The sequence below is a fragment of the Rhineura floridana genome, chromosome 1, assembly GCF_030035675.1.
Source record: "Rhineura floridana isolate rRhiFlo1 chromosome 1, rRhiFlo1.hap2, whole genome shotgun sequence".
Lineage (NCBI taxonomy): Eukaryota > Metazoa > Chordata > Lepidosauria > Squamata > Rhineuridae > Rhineura > Rhineura floridana.
In genome coordinates, this window is record NC_084480.1 from 139,194,489 (window position 1) to 139,216,186 (window position 21,698).

Here is a 21,698-nt window from a genome sequence, read left to right on the forward strand (position 1 = left end):
TTACCCTGTACAGAGCAGTATAAATAGGTACCTTCAAAGCAAGACACATACAAGTAATTGTCAAAAGAACCATCAAGTCACACTACAAGAGTTTTACTGCTGGAGATGAGCAGGGTGTGGGCCTGCTTGGATGGGCAGCTACCTGGAAACTACATATATAATGCTCCAGGATCTTTACAGGAAGAGAGAGGCGTAAGCATCATAAACAAAATAACACCTACCCACAAGATGGCTTGCTATGTACAGAAATGCCTAGAGAGAGATTGGGTCAGTGTTTAGTTTTGAGAGAAGATCTTTATTGAAGGTCTCCCCTAACTTTAAAACTTGTTCTATGAAAGGTAACAAAATTAGTCATTACTCTAAATGGATAATCATAGTGAATTTTGTTGCACTGTAACTATGGGAATTATTATTTACAAACCATTTTAGCTTTACCTCTTTCACTTTGGGAAGGCAAAATAAGTAACACCAACAAAAATGGTATGAATATAAAGCCATTTTAATGTTCTGATATTTATATCAAATACTCAGTCAAGTATTTATACATACAGTATCTTATAAACTTAGTTTTAACACAACATGTACAAAATTGCACATAGCAGATTACAAAGTCATACATGTAATCTTTTTTTCATGTAAACAATTTCAGCATGAGAATGTTCTACATTCCAGAACGCCTATACCTCCCACTTAAGAATGTTCAGTCTCCTTTAAAGAGCCTAGTTACAGGGTGATAAAACCAGAAAATGTTCATTTAAGCCACTACACACTGGGGCACCATATCAGATACACATACAAGGCAAGGCGCCTTTCAGTCTTAAGTGCTCAACAAAAATTTGGAGATCTGATCCTGTTCCCATAAAGTCATTGGCAAAAGGCCCTCTTTGCAACAGCAGCAGGACTAAAATCTCCACTTGCTGTACTGTATAAAGTCATCCACAACCTCAGTTCAAAAGAAAAAGAAAAAGGAGGTTTGCTGACTGCTGTTTGGCAGTAGGAACTGGGAGTATCCTTGAAATCAATAGTCAATTCCCAAAGTACATTTTGCCTCCCAAGTCACACACAGATACGACACAATACAAAATCAAGCTGTACATTTAGTCAAGAGGAAGTATCAGTTAAAAAACCTTACCTCAGTAATAATTAATGTTAACATCTTCAGGTTCTACGCACTATAAACAGCAATGCTGAAAAGCCACAATGGGCATGCCCTGGGTGCATTTTCATTAAGTCCTGTGTTTTATATGTGACATATTCCATCCCAGTCAAATTTTTCTATCACATTCTTTGACAAATAAAACCATCACCATCCAATCCAAAAATCATGAATGAGAGCGTTATTATTAAAATATGGAAGGCTGCAATCCTATACCACTTACTTAACAGTAAGTCCCACTGAACAAATTCCCATTGAACTTCTAGGCAATTCCCATTTACTTCCCACTAGACATGCATAAGATTGCACTGCAAGCCATCCTAAACACCCTTATTTCCTGTGACATCAATGGAACTCACATAACACATCCTCAGAATCTGGCTATATCTTGTAGATGTCCAAACAAATGTTAAGTTACAATTTTTCAAGGACTCTAAGCTTAGCAAGTAAACGTTTGCATTTTTTTCTTGCAACTGAACTCTCCCTTCTTTGTTACTACTACTAAACTGGAAAATTCTGCAGATGCCAGCTACCTATATCACAGGCTTGGAATTATTATACTTCTGTTTAGGAGGACTTTGTTACTATGCAACAACTAGTTGTATGAGAACAGCCCTACTGAGCTATGTCTAGCCTTGTTCTAGAAACATTCCCAGGGAATACCCCCTCAGATAAAACACCTTTTCACATCACCTAAGCCAGAGATGACTAACCTGCAGCACTCCAGATGCTGTGGGACTACAACTCCCATCAGTTCAAGCCAGCACAGCCAATGGCCATCAAGAAGGTTGATGTCACTAGTCTTAAAAGTAGAAACTGAAAATAGATTCAACAAGCAACAACCTTCTTCGTGAATGCCGGTGCATGGCAAAGCTCTTTCCATCGCAGGTGTGCATTTTCTCAATCATAGCCCACAAGTAGTAATGCATCTAATATAAAAAAGTTACGATTCACAAAAAAGAATTATAATCTAAATGTCTGAAGTAATACAAAGATTTGTCATCACTTTTCAAATGGTTGTCTGAGATGGGGAACCTGTAGCCGTCAAGTTGTTGTTGGACTACAACTCCTGAGGCCAATGAAAGTTGAGAGTCACCATTTTGCAGTTCGAGCAGATGATAGAGTTGGTACTACTTTGGATGACTGAAGAATTTGTCATGTTTAACAGGCAGTTAAGCAGAACCAAGTAGCAAAAATCTTTATCTGGATTATATAATTTCAGGCTAAAGATGGCAAACAAAATTAATTTCAACTCCCCAAAAACAGAACGTCAAGAAGATTTCACTGAACCCTTGTCCCTGATACACTAGTTTTCTAATTGCAAGTTTTTCCCCTCATACAGAAGAGCATTCAGATATGCAACCCCCAACCTGCAGCCTGAAAAGGTCCAATCCTCAAAAAGTTTTATGATTTGATTCTGCTGAATTATAAAATTGGCGCTAAAGACCTAATCCTAAAACTTACTGTGAACATACAAGTTCTTAAGATGAGACAAACTGTGATAAATGGCAACAAAATATTGTGGTACGAGTATATAAAATCTTAAGTGATGTTTAGGAATACTTCAATCATACAGTATCTATAGCAACTTTTCCATGGATTTCTTTTCAAAAATTAAAATTAAGCCTGCACATCAATTAAGAATCCCACTTGAATAGGGTGTAATACTTTGTAGAATCCAAGCCATGTCTCAACTGCTATGAATCGCTATGAATAACTTAAAAGGTTTGTTTGCTACGGCTACAGTCCAAATGACCTACTACTTGATTAACAGTGAACAGCCATGAGTTGCAACATTCAAGTCATCAGTGCAGGAAATGGATTTTCCAAGGAATCACTCAAAAAAATTCAGCTGTTCCTTCAACAGTCTTTCCTTCTTAGAGGAAAGACTATTTGGCAGAACTCCCCCAAAGTGACCTTGCTATCTCATCCCTTGATCCTCTACTTCTGTGCAGGGGAACATTGAAAGGACAGGTAAGTCACACAATTCTCTCACACGTTTGTAGTCTGCCCTTCCTCCAAAGCAGTAATGGAGATGTGTACAGGAGGTATACTCCTTTTATCCTCACAAAAATCCTGTGAGGTAGGTTAAGCTGAAAGGTAGCGACTTACCCAAGATCACCCAGAGAGCTCTATCACAGCTGAGCTGAGATTTGAAGCCAGGTACTTCCAGTCCAAGCCCAATCTACCACTACATGTATAGCTACTGGTGTTCCTCTAGCTGCAGGACTCTACTTGTACCTTTTAAAGATGGGTGAGCATGGAGTGTATTTAGCACCTAGTAATCTGTACAACTGTTATTTAACCTTGTCCCAGAAATTCAACCCTTCTCATCTCCATGCTCAAGTCACTAAAGCAGGGGTGAGGAACCTGCGGCTCTCCAGATGTTGCTGGACCACAACTTCCATCAATCCTGTGCACAGGCCCTGTTGGTTGGGGCTGCTGGGAATTGGGAATCCAACAATGTCTGAAAGCCACATGTTCCCCACTTCTGCACTAAAAACTGCAATCTTGTGCACATGTACTGCCCCCTTGAGCTTAGTAGGACTTACTTCTAAAGAAATGTTGGGTTGTATTTTTTTTATATAAAAAGTTTTATAAGAAAAGGGCTCAAGGGCAAAAGCTACAAAATAGAAAAAGAAAAATGTCACACTTACACTTTTCCCACATGAACATCGTTCCATATCAAGCCATTAATCTTAATTTGGGTTCAAAACAGTTTAGTCAGCTGTCATACTATAATTTAGTATTGCACTGCTAAGGCTCATCAGGCACATGACATGTTAGAAGCTGCTGACAGACATGCACAGACCATTCCAACACCAAGCAGGGTCCCATTTTATTTCTATTTTCTATTACTGGGTCTCAAAGTGCCTACTTCTGAAAAAATCACTCGAACGTGATCTTCCGCATGCCTTATCACAAGAGGTTGCAGCTTTGCTAATCAGCATTTCTAGGATTAAGTATGCATAGAAATTTAAACCTACTTAAACCTTCAACCTAAAACCAATGTATACACTCCTTACTATAGTGTTTACAAATGCAGACACATCGTATGCATGGAATGACTGCATCCAAATGCCAGACTGGAAACATACACATTAGTTATCCATGAAATTATGATTAGTGATCAAATCAAGTATCTCTGCACTAAAGAAACCAATTATGTTCAGGCTATCATTGCTAAATAGTTATTATTTTTGGCTAATAATTGAATTGAACCAGAACAGAAATTACTTTTAAGTTGCAGCCACTGAGCCATGCCACTTCAACATTAAATAGCAGTCTAAACAAACAGTTACAGTGCATAACTAAAAATGGATTCATTTTTGCACAGAATGCAAGTTATAATAAGCCTCACTTATATCCCTGTGTGCTTTATATATCCTTCCTCTGTAGAGAAATGTTATTAAAATGTATTCTGGCTGCAATATACAAATCCAGGGGATGTTTCAGCAAAAGTTAGTACTTTTATATCCCACTGATCTCAGTGGCAGAGTTAAGAACATGCTTAAATCTCTCTGACTGCTATTAATGGAACTTAAAAGTATGTAGATTTTCCAATTGTCAGCAAAGAACTGATTTCAAGTACTTTCAAACGCTAAACACTATCCTAGTACTGTTCATGTTAACAGTTCAGCACTAGTTAAAAAGGGAAAGCACCAACCCCATTCAGTTTTAATGTTAAAGCCAGCAATTCATTTCTCATAACTGAAGAACATGCTTGCTATAAAAACTTACACCATCCTCATAATCTAGCTCTACAAAAACTTATCACAAGTACTTTAAGATTTTAATTCCACACCTAAACTTGGGCTCCTACCCCATGATGAGGAAAAAAACCCTAAGAGAGCCAGAACTCTACCAGTGTGTTAAAAAGAGGAATTGGGTAGGAGTTGTGACACATCGTCACTCACTAAGTTAGCAACAAATTAGTCAGCCCTTCTAGCCACACAACTATGTGAATTACTACCTGAGTGTTTGCGTGGGCTGTGTAAGTGCACAGGAAAGCCAGCTGCCCTCTCTATATTTAAGGAAAAGGTTTTAAATCCCCAAATTCCTTTTCACTGGCAGAAAGCATCATGCCAGTTCAACAATGGATATCACCTGAATCACCAAGGTCACAAGAAACTGTGGAATATTTGCCTAATGAAGTGTTAATGCAGGTGAGTACCATTCTGCCTAGAATTTTGCATCCGTGTGTGCATGTGTGTGTGTGGGGGAGGGTGTTCTTAAAAGTGCAAGAGTCAATGAAAACAAACCATAGAACTCTATTACGGCCATTCACATTGCACACAAAAAGCACCCAGAACAAACTGGAGATTGGGATATAGGTGAGAAAAATACTTCATAGAGGAATGATGAACCAGGTACTAATTCGCTTCTGCTAAAAAAAGATGTACTCAGAAATCGGGTGGGTGAGATGAAACACACCACCAAATGAGCTTGAATGCCTAAGGCTGAGGAACAGAAAGAGAGCTATTGGTGGGTCAGAAATTAAAACATGCAGCATTTAAATAGGTTTGCAGGAACACTGGCAAGATGGTTGGTACTTTTAGAAAACTATAGGAAAAGTCATATTGCAAATATGAGATCAAGGAACCAACTGTTTTGAAGCATTCAGAGAAATTCTGTGAACAACACTATGAAAAGCTGGCTGGAAAAAGATAGGAAATACAAAGTAATTGACAACATTACAGTGAACCACATAGAATACTGCAGGTATTTCAAGAAGCAAAATACACGTTTGGCAGAAATGATGCAGCATGCAGCTTTGCCAATTGCAATAGGTAAGAAAATGAAGTGTCTCAGCTCCAGCCTCTGAGACAGCCAGAGTTCTTCTGTAGCCTTAGACAAGTTAAGAAATAGGCTGCTGTTTTGATGCAGGTCCCGGATACAACTGAAAAGAAACAACAGTGATTTATTGAAGCCAGAGTTCTTCTGTAGCCTCAGACAAGTTAAGAAATAGGCTGCTGTTTTGATGCAGGTCCCGGATACAACTGAGAAGAAACAACCGTGATTTATTGAAGCCTGAGCTTCTTTTCTGAGATTTAATATTCCAGCAGAACCCACCTGAGAAAATGTTGACACATCATGCATTTTGAACTTTGTATAAATGTAGTAGCTGTTCTTATCCTAGTTAACAGAATACCTATAATACAACTTGTTATCTAATTTGCATCTCTCAGGCATCAAACTTAAGGCACTGCTTATAAGGTCTCCATCCTTCCTATATGATCTTTTGTGATTATGTAAGCTCAATTTCTTTTTCTGACACACAAAATATAAGAACTAGAAAATAATCAAAAGAGGGACAGCAAAAAAGGAGGAGAAAAGTTGGCAACGTTGATATATGAGATACATCTTTTCAAGGATGACTTCTTCAAAAATTGGTGATTTTGAATTATGAAAAAAAATTGTTCTCATGCAAACTGAAGGAAGGTTATTTGTGAAGCTGAAGAAAACTGAAGTGAGGGAGGTTCTTGCATCCAAAAGGGAAGAATTATGATACATAGTAAAAGTAAAAATATTATTGATGAAACACTGGCAATTAACGCAAGGTGGTATGATCATAAGTATTAAGTTTTCTTCGAGTTTTCCTTCTCCATTTATAAAACGATAAACTGGATTATTTCACCTGTTTATAGAGATGTGAATCCAAATACAAAAGCTCCTAGTTTCATTAAACTGACCTGCACTCCTAGGTATAGTTAGCTTGGGAATAAGTTTGAATGAACTCATTGGAACTTACTTCCAAGGATTTCTCTGATAATCTCATGTGGGAACAGGACAATATAATCCATATTATCTGTTTAAACTTATTTTGTCACAGTACTACGTTTTCTTTATAGATTATTTCCAGGCAAGGATTGTTGTTGCATGGATCTTTAGAGCTCATTAAAATAAATCACAGGATATAACAAAACTGCATTTGGAGAAGCATCCAAACTATGCTTGCGGGGGGGGGGATGATCCATGACTTGCTTTGCCCAGAAAACTACCAAAACTCTCAAACAATTTAGAGGTAATCCTTTCTTTGCTGAATTCACTTTAAAAAAAAACCACCAAGGCTTTTCCAATTTCTCTTTCCTCCTCCCACGCTGAGAGCTAGAAAACACTTTACAAGGAAAACCACAAGAAAATAGCTTATACAGTTTTTCTACATTTCTGAGTTATTTCAAACATACTACAGTAGAATTAACTGCTTTGACTTAAAAAAAACCCCAGCCCTTTTCTTCATAGCACTGGCAGTGCAAGCCTATACATGTTTGCTCAACGGTAAACCCCACTGAGTTCAGTAAGACTTACTCCCAGATAAGTGAGCACAGGGTTACAGTCTCAGGCTGCAATCCAATACACACCTGGGAGTAAGTCTCATTGGTGATTAATGGTGTTTACTTGTGAGTAGACACGTATTGGATTGTACTTTACTTCTATATAGAGCAATTACAGCAGGAATGTATACCATGAAGAACAAAGCATTTGGTATTTACTCTTCCAATACCATTTCTTTTATCATTTTGCACATTGTAAAATGAAAATGTAACATTCTAAAGCATTACAATAAATAAGCAATGCCCCAAATTTGTGCTAGCGCAAGAAATAATACGGAGCTCATAAATCTAGGGAAAAAAGCATTTTCTTAAAACACTAAGTTTTAAATAAATAGTTTTGTGTGGCACACCCTCTTTACTGTATTTCAGCAATGCTCATTCCCACATCAGAAATTCAGCTGAAACAAAAATCTTCTCATAGCAACTAATCATTTTCAGACTTTCTCTTATTACACCAAGAAAAACTACACTGCCACATCTTCTATAGTACATAGTCTCCTCCTAAACATTTAGATTTTGGCCCTCAATCTCTGAGCAACTCTAGAAAACATCTATAGCAAGAAAATAATAAGTTATCTCTCTGTACATAAGACTGACATGGCCCTGCATTAGCTACAGTTCTCTCAAATTCTTAAGAAACATTTCACAAAACTATCCATTGACAAACTGCAGGGACTGTTGTCTGTTAAGATATTCCTGCTCTATTTAAATTTGAATGCATACATGCCCCTTACCAGACACTTAATATCCTATCTTAGAAAATCCATAGCCTTTTATAGAAATAAATAAATAAGCCTGCAGCCAAAAATACTGGAGTTTTTAAACCATCTCTGGTAACTTTTGCAGAAAATAAATTCAAGAATCTCAAAAACGTATAGTCTTCCACAAAGATAACTTCTGTCCACACCAAAAGCTCAGGTGGAATCTTTGAAGAGATCTCTGGACTTCCAGCAACAAGAAACACTTTTTAAAAATGTATGATCTGCAAAGCTTTCCATATATGTTTAGACTGGAGAAGCTAGAAAAGTGAGCACATTTTCAAGCTAGAGCTTCTGATGATCACCAGCCTCAGGCTTCCTGATGTAACTGGGGACTGTCAGAATAGCATCAATTGGTGCAGCTTGGCACACATCCTCATCTCCCTAGAAGTTTGCGCATTTGCTCTGTGCTCCTGAAATAAATAAAAACCACCACCACAATCTGGTTATTAATCACTTCAGTGTCACTTTCATTACTTGGGTCACTAGCAGGAAAGGTATCAATTTCTGGACATGCTTGAAACTATCTCAATTTTGTGAAGGTTGACAGAAGACTACTTTTTAAAAGTTTCTTTCTGGAGTAGACAACACTTCCTGGCTGTCCAAAGCTCCTGTTGTCCCATCCTATCCCTTGAAGAGCAGAGACCTTTGCTCCCAACACCTCTTTTCCCTTCTTCTAGTACACCTACGTTTCTCTCTGGCTGTTGGGTCTCTCTTGCTGCTCCCTATTAGGAGCTGGTAAGAGGGCACAGGTGTGCATATGGGCGTGCAGAAGTGGAATCTCTTTTCCCATCCCTTTCCCAGCTTTTGAGATGACGGAATGGCACCTTTTAAGAACCAAAGAGTAGGGAACTGAAGGTGGCTATGTCACGGATGGTCCCCCTCTACGCAGGATCAAGAGGCCATCCTCCCCGCTGCCACCCAAGGCAAGGTTTTATGCATCTCTTTTTCTCTCCGTCCTGGGTCGAGTGGCTTCAGCAGGCACTGGTCTCCGGTTCTGTGGGTCCTTCCCTGCCGGGGGGCTGGCTAGATACCGCCGAGGTCTGCGTAGGAGCAGCTGCCGCGGCGTTAATATGGCAGCCACTGGAGAGGTGGCTCCGGACGCGGCCTTGCAACTGCGTGACCTGGGCGCGCAGGAGGCTGGCGGTGGCAGCCAGCTCGGCGTTCTGCCCTTTGAGCGCCTTGACTTTCTCCTCCAAGCGGGCGATGCGCTCCAGCTTGCGCCGACGGCATTTGGAGGCCGCGATGCGGTTGCGCAGCCTCTTGCGCTCAGCTTTCAGGCGCTCCTGGCTCTCGGCGTCCAGAGGTGACAAGGAAGAAGGCGGTGGTGGGGACTCCCCGGAGGAAAGCGCAGGAGGGGGAGGGGGAGGAACCGTCACCACGGGCGCCTCCGGCACTGTCTGCGGCTCTTCCAAAGCCCTGCCCGTTGAGGCGGGCCCTGGAAGACGAGCCACAGCTTGGGGAGAGAAGAAAGTGCCGCCGGCCGATGGGCTGGCAGGGTTGAAGCCGCCCAGGGTGGTGTACACGGCGGGGGGCTCCTGCCTGGCTGGAGGGCAGCACGGCCCTCCCGGGTGTTGAGTAGGTGAGAGAGGCGCTGGTGGCACCCCGAGCAGCTGGTTCTGCTTGTGCAAGTCGGCCAGAGCCTTCACGAACCCATCGGCGAAGCCCTCCTGCTCCTGCGTCACCGCTTGCTGTTGGGCTGAGTGCTGCGGGGACCGAAACAAGAAAGAACCCCCGGCTGCTGCTGCTACCGACACCGAGGGCCCTCCGCCGGTGGGGCTGGCCGGACCGGCAAGGCCCGGGCTACCCGCTTGGATAAGCAGTTGTTCAAGATCGGCGGCCGCCGGCAGCTTCAGCAAAGGCTGCAACACGCCTGAGCCCACCTCTGGGCCGCCGCCGGGCGCCTCCTGAATGAGGCGGTGCACGGCGTTGCTGGTGCCACCCCGAGGGCGCAGCGAGGAGAAGGGACTTGCCGGTGGCAAGGCGACGCTGGGAGAAGCCACCGCTACCAAGTCCCGCTGCTGCTTCTTCCCGGCGAGGAGCAGCTTGTGCTGCTGGTCCGCCCCGCTTTCTTCAGCAGGTTCAAGCCCCGAAGGTCCCCCTGCGCCGGGCCCGCCCCCGAAGCCCGGCAGTTGCACGAAGTCAGGGAGTAGCTCCAGCCCTTCCTCGCCGTAGAAGGGGGCCACCTCCATTTTCACAGCCACGCGGGCGCCCGTGCGCCCGCCGCCGCTGCTCATGCTGGGTGGGACAGCAAGCGGCCCCGGAGCCCACGTCGCTGCTGGTGCTGCTGCTGCCGCCGCCACTAACTGAGACTTCTTTGCTTCCAGCAAGGGGCAAGTGGCGATGCAGGCTTGTCCGTGTCCGCCGCTTCAAACCCGTCGGCAGCAGAGTTTCACGGGTGGCGGCCGGCTCCCCATCTCCTGCCCCGGGGCAGCCGCCCAGGGCTCGCCGCTTTCGACTTGTGGCATTTTCGGGAAGAAAACTCTTTCTCCCTTCCAGCCAGAGGAACTGATGTCAAAACGCCTCGCCTTAGTAGTTCCTGCCGCTCCGCCTTTCCTGGCTGGGGCCGCCGCGGCCACACTGCCCTCTAGCTCCGGCGCAGCCGAGGCGGGCGGAACGACAAAGCGGCATTTGGCTGGCTCTTCTGCTGTTCTTGCCCTCCTTTTTGTTTACAGGAGACGAACATAAACAAAATAAAAGGAAAGAGGGCGCCACTGCTCCATAGATTGTGGGATGGTAAGTCTAGGGTGGGGACATAGAGAAAAGAAATAAATGTATATATGGAAAGAGTTCCTTTTAGATTGAATATCCTCTTCCTTGTCACTAGTCGTTCCTGCGGAGCATCTTTGGTCACAAATCTCCCAGGGCGCTTTTGGAGCTAATCCACACAAGCTTTTAAAAACGCCTGGAGACAAATGGCAGAACACGTGCCTTACCAAGAGAATAACCTAATACACAGAGGGATGTGGATTTCATTTCAGATCTTTTGAAAAACAGTGATGACATGTTACGATACTTAAAAAGTTTGTCACAGCAGGCAGACTGATAGAGCAGTGTTTGACTAACAAACAAACAAAAAAACAACCTTGCAGCAACATGAACTAAAGCTGCCTCTCAGGTTGATGGTAGTAGCAGCATCTGGTTATTGCTGAAGCTGCTTTGCTGTTGCCTTAGGTGACAATTTTGTCACTGATTGCAGTCTCTTTTCTGTACTACGGAGATGGAACTTTCCTTTCTTCAGAAGAAGAGCCTGGTGGATCAAGCCAAAGGCCGATCTGGTCTAGCATCCTGTTCTCACAGTGGCCAACTTGATGCCTGTGGGAAGACTGAAAGCAGGACATGAGCACAAGAGCACTCTCCCCGCTTATGATTCCCAGCAACTGGCATTCAAAGGCATAGTGCGTCTGACAGTGGAGGCTAGTAACCATTGACAGCTTTATCCTCCATGAATCTGGCTAATCTGTTTAGGAAAAGAGACTATTGCAATCAATTGTAATCTGGATATGACTATGGCAAGGGCTCCCAAATTGTGGTCTGTCAGCTTCATTCAGGGGTTTGTGACATGTCCGCATTAAATATTCATACTGATTTTAACTGTATTTTATTGCTTCTTTTATTGTATTTTCTTGCATTACAATTTGAATTTGCATGGAATTATTATCATACCATAAAGTACAATATAAGAAATAAAAGAAGCAATCAAAATACAATTTTAAACATACAGCATTTAGCACAGCACATTTCAATTGCTACAACAGGCAGAAAAATAATTAAGTGGTCTGCCAAGAACTTCAGCAATTTTCAAGTCTTCCTTGGAGAAAAAAGTGTGAGAACCACTAGACTAAGGCATGTTTAGCAGTGGCCATGTCTGTTTTCTTTGGGAAGTTGGTGCACCAGCCCATTTTAAGCAAAGCACTCCCTGCACATCAACTCCTTAGCCTTCAGGACGATATTTAATCCTGGAACATCCCCCAAATTACAAAACTGATCCTTCATCGGAGAATAATCCCATCCAGTGCAGCTGTACATCTAACCCTAGATAAGCATCCTGATCTTGTGGACATCTCAATTCTTGTCCTTGCATCTGGTGTGTTTGCTGCTGCAAACCGCATAGGTGTGAAAGGAGCTTTATGCTGCTGCAAAGAGTGTAGGGGTTACTACATCACCCTTATGGCGTTGGCATGTTTCCATGCCCACATCTGTAACCCTCAGAAAAGAGTGATGTCAACATAGAACCATTTCATGCAAGGAGACGCAGGACAATGAACTCTTCATATGAAAACTTCCTATTTTCACTATGCATTTTGTTTCACCCCAGTGTGCAAAGCTCACATGAATTGCATCCTTTAAGTTAGACCACACTATTTGCAATCTAACGTTTTCTTGGAAATAGATCCTATGTCTCTCTTTTTATAGAAATGTTTATTATATTTACATCCCACCAAGGGTGGGAAAATCTGCTACAAAAATCCTTATGAGCAGTTCTTGAAGGCAAGAAGAGTAGATATGAGATATCCTCATCCATAGCTTGCCCTAGCATTGCAGTATATTTTCAGCTTGGAAACTGCAATGTAGGAGACTGTTGGCTGGGTGTGTGTGCAACTCATTTTTATTCATGCTTTCAAATGTAGAGACAGACATACACGGAATCAATGTGCCACTGTTTTACATTTAGGCTAGAAACATGCACGTGCACAAGGCAATTCACGTTGTCAGTCCCAGCTTTTTGAACAGCTGGCATAGGTTCTTGGGGTAAGTGTGGTGGTGCATAGGGTTGTGATGGTGGGGAAGCAGTGGAGGTGCTGTCCACCCTGGCAGTGATTTACAAGACTGACCGTGTAATAAGATATGTCCCTTGCTCTCTACTTCTCATTATGTTTAGGATCAGTGACCGTTAATATGCTAGGTCTAGATTCAACATTTGTTATCCACTGGATGATGCCGTCTATTTAAAAAAAAATGTGTAACACCCTTTTTTCTCCCTGAAAAGAAACCAATACCAGCAACAAAATTCATCACCAGCTGTACAGCCCTCCCCATCCCATGCTTCTTTGCCTTTTTCTGGTGTATTTGAAAGCTGCCTTTAAAAGACAGGATATAAATGTGTAAATGAAAATGCATATTTACTTGCAGGTAAGCCAAAATGAAAACAGTGGGGCATTTTCCCTCGTAAAAGTGCCTAGTACTGCAGCCCCACTCTAGTGACTTTGGTGTACTGAAACCGAAGCCGTGTTAGTACAGCTTCCCTGAGGAAGGCGAAGGGTGGCACAGAGAACAGTAGTTCTAAATGCTAAAGGACATCTGCAGCTTCATCTTTTACTTGGTTAATTAAGAGTAAGTACCCTTCAGTTCAACGGCACCTACTCCCAAGATGTAGGAATAGGAATGCAACCCTAAAAGGAAGAATGAACTATAAAAATTGTCTAATTCTTTCTCCCGTATCTCACTTCGCTTTCAGAACTATTTCAAATAAGTAGAGGCCACTCTTGATGCGCAAGCTCGACTTTCGACCCATGCCATTTGAAGAAGGCAACCAGCCACTGCTCGGGCGCACGTACGCTTACAGGCGCAGGGAGCCAAAGTAGGGACGTTAAAATCTGACTTGCTGCTCCTATTGGCCGCTCTAAGTTAGAGACGCACCCGCACCCAAACATTGCGAGGCGTGACCAAAAGCCAAAGAGCGATGCGGAGTTCTCGCGAGAGTTGGACTGAAGCTGGCACCGCCATGTTGAGGTAGGGAGAGGCCACATCCAGCTTATGCCGTTCTTCGGGGTTTTTTATTTTAAAAAAGGGACGCGAAGACCTCACGGAGGTATTTAGAGCCACGCAGGTTTTTAACTGTGTTTTCGACCTCGCGAAAAATTACAGTGGTGGCGGAGAGGCGGCAACGAGAGGATGGTGCAGTCCTGCTCTGCCTACCGTTGCCGAAATCGATACGACAAAGAGAAGCCCGTCTCTTTTCACAAGTGAGTAGGGGCGGCGGCAGAAAAGCTGAAGGAGGGCGCGAGAAGAGCGCGCGTCCACCCGTCTGAGCGGGCGGGAAAGAAATGTCGTTCGCTTCATGAGGCGGAGTCAGAGCGCGTGCGCGCTCCAAAAAGGGGGGGGTGTTAAAAAGTACACTGTGCGGCCTTCACTGAAGAGGTAGGGAAGAAGGCGGGGCCAATTGCGTTCTGGTTATTAAAAAAAAGGAGGGGGATTAGGAGAGGTACTTTATTAGCGGTGTTGGGACGCGCGTGCGCTTGTTCAACCGTCACTGACAGGGTAGCTCAACTGTAATCTCTCTGAGGGCTGTTTTTATTTTGTTTGCTTGTTTTTTTGTTATTGGCCGTATCTCTAAATTAGCGATGTAGAAACATTGTTTGGCTCACGTTTCTAACCCGCGGGGTTAAGGGCGTTCATATTTGTGTGCACAAAAAACAACAGTAAAAGAGGTTTGGGGTTTTTTTTGGAAGACTTTACAGATGTATTGTGGCTCTTTCGTGAGTTCTGGTTCGTAAAGGTCTGCGCTGAAATAAATCTTTAAGCCTTTAAAAATGCCACCAGACTCTGGATTTTAGCCTCGTTCCTTTTATAGCCTCTGCACACGCACCCTGGGATGTTATCTGTTCTGCAACACCCCATCTATTTCTGAACCCCTATATTTTATTATTCTTTTTCATTTCCCACTGCATAGATTTCTCTGAGTTAGTGCAGATCAGCACCTCTGTCTTTTACTCTCCCCCTTTTTTGTTTCCACCCCTCCCACTTGTCTGTGCACCCCCATCTGTCAGTTGCCCCCTTTCTCCTGACTTTCCCTGCAGGTCTTGCTGCACTTGTTGCCCCTCTTGCTTCTGTGCTGCTTTGTAGTGACCACTCTTCTTTGAACCCTCATATCTCATTTCTCTCCTTTTCCTTTAACCCCCCTTTTAAAAAGATGTACTCATTGCTAAGTTTGATAATAAATAATGTGATTTTTAAGCGTTTGGGTAGACCCTCGATCAGAGGTGAGAAACCTGTGGTGCTCTAGATGCTGTTGAACTCCAATTCCCATCAGCTCTGGCCAGGAGTGACTGGAGTTGCAGTCTAGTAACATTCGTAGGGCAGAAGGTTCCCCATACCTAGTGTTCCTATGAAGTGGTAGGAAATGGGCACAAGAACAACCATTTGGAATTTTACTGCCAAAGGCCATTATTGTCCACAATTGATTCACGCAGCAACAGTCGTTCACTGGCAAATCAGCACAGGCAACTTTGCTGAGGGGTGATGTGATATAAAGGGGCTTTAATGAAATCCACAAGCCCTATCCTCAACTCCCCTCATTTTAGCCAAATCACGGCTGCCAGGTTGCTTTCCAAAAATTGCTAAATGGGCTGGCACAACAGGTAGGGCAATTCAAATGCTCCCTCTCACCCACACAGTCAAGGGGCTGCAGTCTAAACAGTTCTCTAGCAGGATTTCCAGTTCATGCAGAACTCAGAATGAGTAGGTGGGGTTACAGGCTCCCTTTTGTTACACTTATTTAATATAACTATGCCCACATGTGAAGCTAAGCAAAGATGGCTTTTTTTTTTCCCCTGGCAGGCTTCTTGGGCTTTGGAAAGTCTTGTGACAAGCAGAAATTCTACAGATGAAGATTCAGTTATGAGAAAGGTGTTGCCTGTTGAAGTTCTACATGTTGCTTAGTTTTTTAAGGGCACACAAATTAATTTACAGGTTTCCTTTTGTTGCAGTGCTTTGAAAAAATAATGGGTCGGAACTAAACTAAGGCTGCAGTCCAGTACACACTTACCTGGGAGTATGTCCCATTGAACCCAGTGGAGGTTACTTTTGAGTAGACACATACTGGATTGCAGCCTAAATTCATTGCACTGAGGACCCTTGGAAATTAATTTGAAAGATAGATCCAACAATTTAAGCTCCAATAGATTTTAATGGGAACTAACTTACTCTGGATCCAATCCCATGTTTTCTAGTGAAGTAACAAGCAGACTAAAGATGGCTAAAAGGACAGCTGTCTAAAGACTGTATGCCTGAGAGAAATTCAGCAAGTATAATATTCTCATCATAAAGATATTTGTAGTGCAACATACTGAATTTGTGTCTGTTATGTAGCATTTTAAAGTGGTTTTTCCCAACCAGTGTCCAACACTCCATAATATTGAAGCATAATCCACATTTCCTTTTGTATTGAGCAAACAACTTGCACTCTGATTTACCAGTATTTTCTGTGTGGAGGTGTTATCTATTGCTCTCATTCAAAACATCTGTTATAACCTCCTTTCTTCAAACCTTTTACTAAAAATAGTTCTAGGCTTATACATCTATGACCTTGAGGTCAGTGAAATTTTCACAACATTTTGCAGATCTGTGGGTCTCCGCATCCAACATTCAAGATCACTCCAACATTTACTGTTAGGATACACACCGTCCACAGCTTGTTCTCTGTGGCAAATTTCATAACCTTGAAGAAACTACATCATCTTCCGTCACATTGGTCATATTGCCCTGCTGTTGAGCCAAGTTGAAGTGTAATCCTCTAAACTTTCAGTGGCTCTCTGCATTCCTCATAAAGCACCTTTATTTTAGTCTTAACAAGTCAAATATGCACTTTAGTTTGCTTAAGATCTGCTTGATAGTTCTCTTCTCATTTTCTGGCCAAAAATATTTCTGTTTTTACTATTCTTTCTTACTTCTCAATGACAACCTCTCTTTTCAGAGAGGAAGTAAATCTGTTGGTTAGAATTATTTGGATTGAAAAGAAGTAGGTTCCTGATTTTTTTTAAAAAATATATTCTTTGTAATTATTATTTATAAATCAGCTAAGTAAAATGGATACACTGAATGCCAGCATTCTCTGCTGTTGACCTCCTTTTTTGCCCTCACAGATAGGGCAGCTACCTCATTATTTCTTCAAATCACAGAGCTCTATTCTGTGAGAATTAGTAGTGATGATATTTGATTGTTTTAAAATCCTTTCCTTGTTTTATTGATTTGTTTGCCACCCTGGGATCCTTTGGGAAGAAAGATGGACTAAAAGTCTAATTAATAATTATAATCTAAGTGTCAGAGAGCAGAATTATTTTTTGGTTCAAGGGCATGGTTATTTCAGAGCACTACAATGAAGTTTCCAACCCTACATATTTTATTTAGATATTCCAATTATTCCTGTGTATTCACACCATTTGTCTCTTGTAGATGGACAATTCTGATTGGAACCAGAAGCATGGCTTGTGTGGAAATCCTGTTTTTATTTATTTTTACATCACTTTGAACCCAGCTTCTAGAGTAGTTTGTTACTGTTGCCTTGTAGAGCCCAAAATATTAGTTCACATAGGATGAACAGGCAGTGTGTGCAAATGTAATAATCTATTAATTGCCTAACCTTGTCTTTAATATTTCTCTAAGATTGCAGTCCCATTGCTTTATCAGTTTACTTTAGTTCACCTGCAGTCCCATGTAGTGGTCAAAGGCCACCCGAGGGGCTTTGGAAGTGGCATTAAGTGCCACCCTGCTGACAAAAATGAAAGTCCATGGTTTGGATGGCTCTTATGCCTAAGAGGCCCCAGGTACACCTGTGGACAGCTCATCCACTAGTGTTGGGGGAAATGGGATGTGTTGGCAGTCGCTGTGGATCTACGAGATACAAAGCCTCCTGGTTCTCCTGATACACTCACAAAATTGGCCCCAAACTATGCCAACCTTGGAGTTATCATACTTATTTGTCTCCCACTGGAGTCGGTGAAAGGGAAAATGAGACATTCTGTTCTCTTTCCCTCACTGGAAGGGCTAAGGATACAGCAATTGCTTGGCCATGGGATCTCCCCACCAACATCACCCAAGGATAGGATTGTTTTGCTGAACTCTTTGTAGCAATGTTGGAAAATAAGAGATGGGGAATAATTTTTGCTTTCTTGGTAAAAGAATTCAGTTTAACTTGAAAACCCAGAAAGAATAGAATTGGGAGATAAATCAGGTTAAAACTTATGAGCGCTTAAAATAAGAACAACTTCTGACCTATCAATATTAGTGGGTAGCTATGTTTTGGGTGCTAGATGATGGTAAAAAGGGAATGGCTTGCCTATTCTCAGTTAGGTTACTTAAATTCCCATGAGATTTACCTTCAAGTAAGTTTGCTTATGACTGCATCCTTAAAAATATAGCTCATACACATTTATTATAGTAATATGGGTAATATGAAAAATATTTGATAAATCTTGCATATGTGGTGGACATACCCTGTGATTCAAGACTTCTGGAAAAAAGTTTTCAATGAGATAGGACTCATCACTGGACACAAATTGATCCCAAGCCCCCTAGGGCTTTACTCTTGATCTTTACTGAAGAAGATGTCACATTCTTTAAGGACTTATTAATATCTTGTTATAGCAACCTGCATTGTAGTGGTATGAAATGCCCTGAATTGCTTTCTTAGTTTATGTATATAAGTTCTATCCTAATTTATTTTATTGGATTTTTCTTTTTTTGTGGTGTTCAATTTATATTTTCTTTGTTGTATTACATATAAGGTATTGCATGTTGTTTTTTATTTCCTTTGAATTTTCTGTATTGTAAAATTTCAATTAAAATATTCTTTTAAAAATTTAAATGGTAAGGTAAGTTTTTTGGTAATTGGTAAGGTCAGGGTTATGATATATTCTTGTCATAAATGAGATAAACTCTCTAGTATAGCGTGGTTGTTTTCTAAAGGGAAATCATGAACTTGTTTGTTATCAAGATACAGTGAAAAAGGATGAAAGTCAAAACCTGCCTTAATCCCTTGTCTCTTCTTACAGGGTGCAGTTAGTATGTTAAGGATCCCCATGGGAACGTAAAATTTTTCTGCACAGAGTCCATTCCTCCAGCATTCTTTGTAATTCTTTGTTTTTGTGTTTGTGATGTTGTGATTTTAGGTGGTGGTTAACTATTTTAATGATGTACTTTAAAACCGTTGTGACCCACCCTGGGACCTGGGGTGAAGGGCAGGGAATAAATTTAAATGACAATAATAACAGCAATAACAACAACTCTGTCCCATCAACCATACTGATGGAAGTTTTGATAGCTATTAAAAATAAAAGAATTCCTGAAAGTATGCTTTATTTTTAGGTTTCCCCTCACAAGACCTGATCTCTGTAAGAAATGGGAAGCTGCTGTTAGAAGAAAAAATTTCAAACCAACAAAATATAGCAGCATTTGTTCTGAACATTTTACTCCAGATTGCTTCAAAAGGGAATGCAACAACAAACTACTAAAAGACAATGCTGTGCCGACAATATTTTGCCATACAGAACCAAATGTGAAGGTAAGTGAAGTTTGTGGATTTTTTTCAAAAAAATTGTTATTCACAGATGCATTTGTTTATGCATAAGCAGTGCTTCTAAGCAACAAATATTGTGTGGCGAGAAGAGCAGTTCTCAGTACCAGATGGGAGAAGGCTGAATTACTCAGTTCCTGCTTCTTGATGTGCTAACTGGAATTGCCTCTATACCACCTACCACTTTCTTCCATGTGCTGGATACTTTTTATTAGTTATTCATTGAACACCTTCTTTGTAAAAAACATGAAAGCAACTTCTTCAATAGGCTGCAACTTTGAAAGTATTGTTATCACTTTTAGACATTCTAGCCTGCAAAGGATAATTTTAAACCCCATAAATCAAACATGTAGGATTCCAGAAGAGCTTGAGAACACCTGAAAAATTGAAAAGAAGGCACTCCTATGCCCACAAAAATATCCTCAATTTTTTAATTGATTATTGCTTTTATCCCAGAAGCTGCTGTACATTGGCGAAACAGCATTACTCCTGCCACCAACATTCTTTGCTGTCCCTTAGGATTTTCTAATAACAGGGTTTATCTCTCTTTCCCATACATCCTGAGAAGTGCCTGGGTTTATGAGATGGATGTACTACATAATGCATCAAGACAGGGAAGTTGGAGTACAAGTGTTCAAACCATAAAAGTCTGTGTGGTGTTGATTAAGCTATTGGTGGTGGTTGCATTTCAGGTATGGCTTGGTAGTGAGAAGAAATGGTATCTTTTGGGAATACGGGGTTTTGTATTGGTTCAGGGTGGGAACTGGAGGACTGAGGTGCCCATATGTCTTTAAATATTGTAAAAGTTGATAATATCAAAATATCCATGGATAAATAAAGCTATCCACCTATTATTAAAATTGGCTATTTGAATAGATACTGAAAACTGAAAAAGGGTGAAATGATTTTCTTCAAAGAAATTACATTGAATAGTAAATTGCTGTAGTCGCTGCCTAAAAATTATAAATGCCTTTAACAAAACAGTCTTGTCTTGCTGTTTGTAGTCTGAAGGCACTCAAGAACCACTTGAAGTACCATCTCCCCCTTCTCCTTCACCTCCACCTCTGCTACAAACCGATCCAAGACTAGTAGACCCAAGCATTGGATTATTAATGCCTCCGCTTCATACTCCCAATAATATTGCTGTTTTTTGTGATCACAACTATACTGTAGAAGATACAGTACATCAGAGAAAAAGAATTCAGCAGCTGGAAGAGCAGGTGGATAAGCTGAGGAAGAAGCTTAAGACTGCACAGCAGCGATGTAGGCGTCAGGAGAAACAGATTGAAAAACTGCGAGAGCTTGTTCAGTTTCAGAAGGAAAAAGACATGTTGTCTGGCAAAGGTGGCTATGTGATACTACCTAATGACTATTTTGAAATTGTAGAAGTACCTGCCTAGGAGGCTTCATCTATATTTATGGGGTACTGGCAAATTTAGCCTCATCAGACTAAGTCAGAAGTTCAGTTTAAAAATGCAATGGCTTTCTAGTTCTGTGTAGAAGATACTTCAGCCCTTGAAAATAATAATAAAAAATATTGCTATATAAGAATTCTTTGTCGGTTTGACTTTTTGGTATTTTTATTGATCGGTTACTCAATCATGATAGTAGCGGTATTTACATGATAAGGTCCTCTGACAGTAACATACTTCACTCACAGCATAATCCTATGTATCTTTATTCAGATGTAAATCTCACTGTATTCAAATGGGTATATTCAAATAGGTATGCACAGGATTGAAACCTTCCAGCATGATCCCATCCATGCCTACTCTGAAGTAAGTTCTATTGAATTAAGTGGGGCTTACTCCCAGAGAAGTGGAGTTGGGATTGAGCCACAGTCCTTTGCTGAATAGCTGGCACAGTCAAGACACTTCTGATTGGTCAATAAAGGTGTGATCAAACAAAGGAGAAAAGCAGTGTCAACGGTATGTAGGGGGCAAGCCATTAAGGTCAAAATCAGCTCCACCGCCAAAAAGATAGGCTGCTGTGTCTGCAACCATTGAAGCTTTCAGTGTCAAGGGCAGTTCCATGTAAAACATAAGACCAGCCTCTGAGGTTGTGAAAGTATGAATAACTGTTAAATCCCAATCAGATACATAGGCTCAAAGGCTTTTCACTAGAGCTTGTTGAAGGCATATCTAGTCTCTGCTCTA

General features: G+C 41.5%; 2 protein-coding genes across 5 annotated transcripts; one reads left to right on the plus strand and one right to left on the minus strand.

The window, feature by feature from the left end:
- Positions 1-498: 498 nt before the first annotated feature.
- Positions 499-10,884, minus strand: LOC133387959 (transcription factor Jun-like). Of its 2 annotated transcripts, none has more exons than XM_061633927.1 (2): positions 8,939-10,884; positions 499-6,056 (listed from the first exon to the last, which is right to left on the minus strand). In XM_061633927.1, exon 1 carries the CDS (start codon positions 10,484-10,486, stop codon positions 9,224-9,226), a length of 1,263 nt encoding a protein of 420 aa, XP_061489911.1. In that variant the 5' UTR covers positions 10,487-10,884; the 3' UTR covers positions 499-6,056; positions 8,939-9,223. The 2 variants fall into 2 exon arrangements, with proteins under 2 accessions (XP_061489911.1, XP_061489901.1); XM_061633917.1 differs by having other exon boundaries at positions 499-6,156.
- On the plus strand, positions 9,595-21,079 carry THAP1 (THAP domain containing 1). Of its 3 annotated transcripts, none has more exons than XM_061633961.1 (4): positions 9,595-10,985; positions 13,708-13,982; positions 19,335-19,530; positions 20,547-21,078. In XM_061633961.1, exons 2-4 carry the CDS (start codon positions 13,933-13,935, stop codon positions 20,940-20,942), a joined length of 642 nt encoding a protein of 213 aa, XP_061489945.1. In that variant the 5' UTR covers positions 9,595-10,985; positions 13,708-13,932; the 3' UTR covers positions 20,943-21,078. The 3 variants fall into 3 exon arrangements, with proteins under 3 accessions (XP_061489945.1, XP_061489935.1, XP_061489925.1); XM_061633951.1 differs by having other exon boundaries at positions 9,597-10,985; positions 13,708-14,215; XM_061633941.1 differs by lacking the exons at positions 9,595-10,985; positions 13,708-13,982 and adding an exon at positions 14,296-14,390 and having other exon boundaries at positions 20,547-21,079.
- The last annotated feature ends 619 nt before the right edge of the window (positions 21,080-21,698 follow it).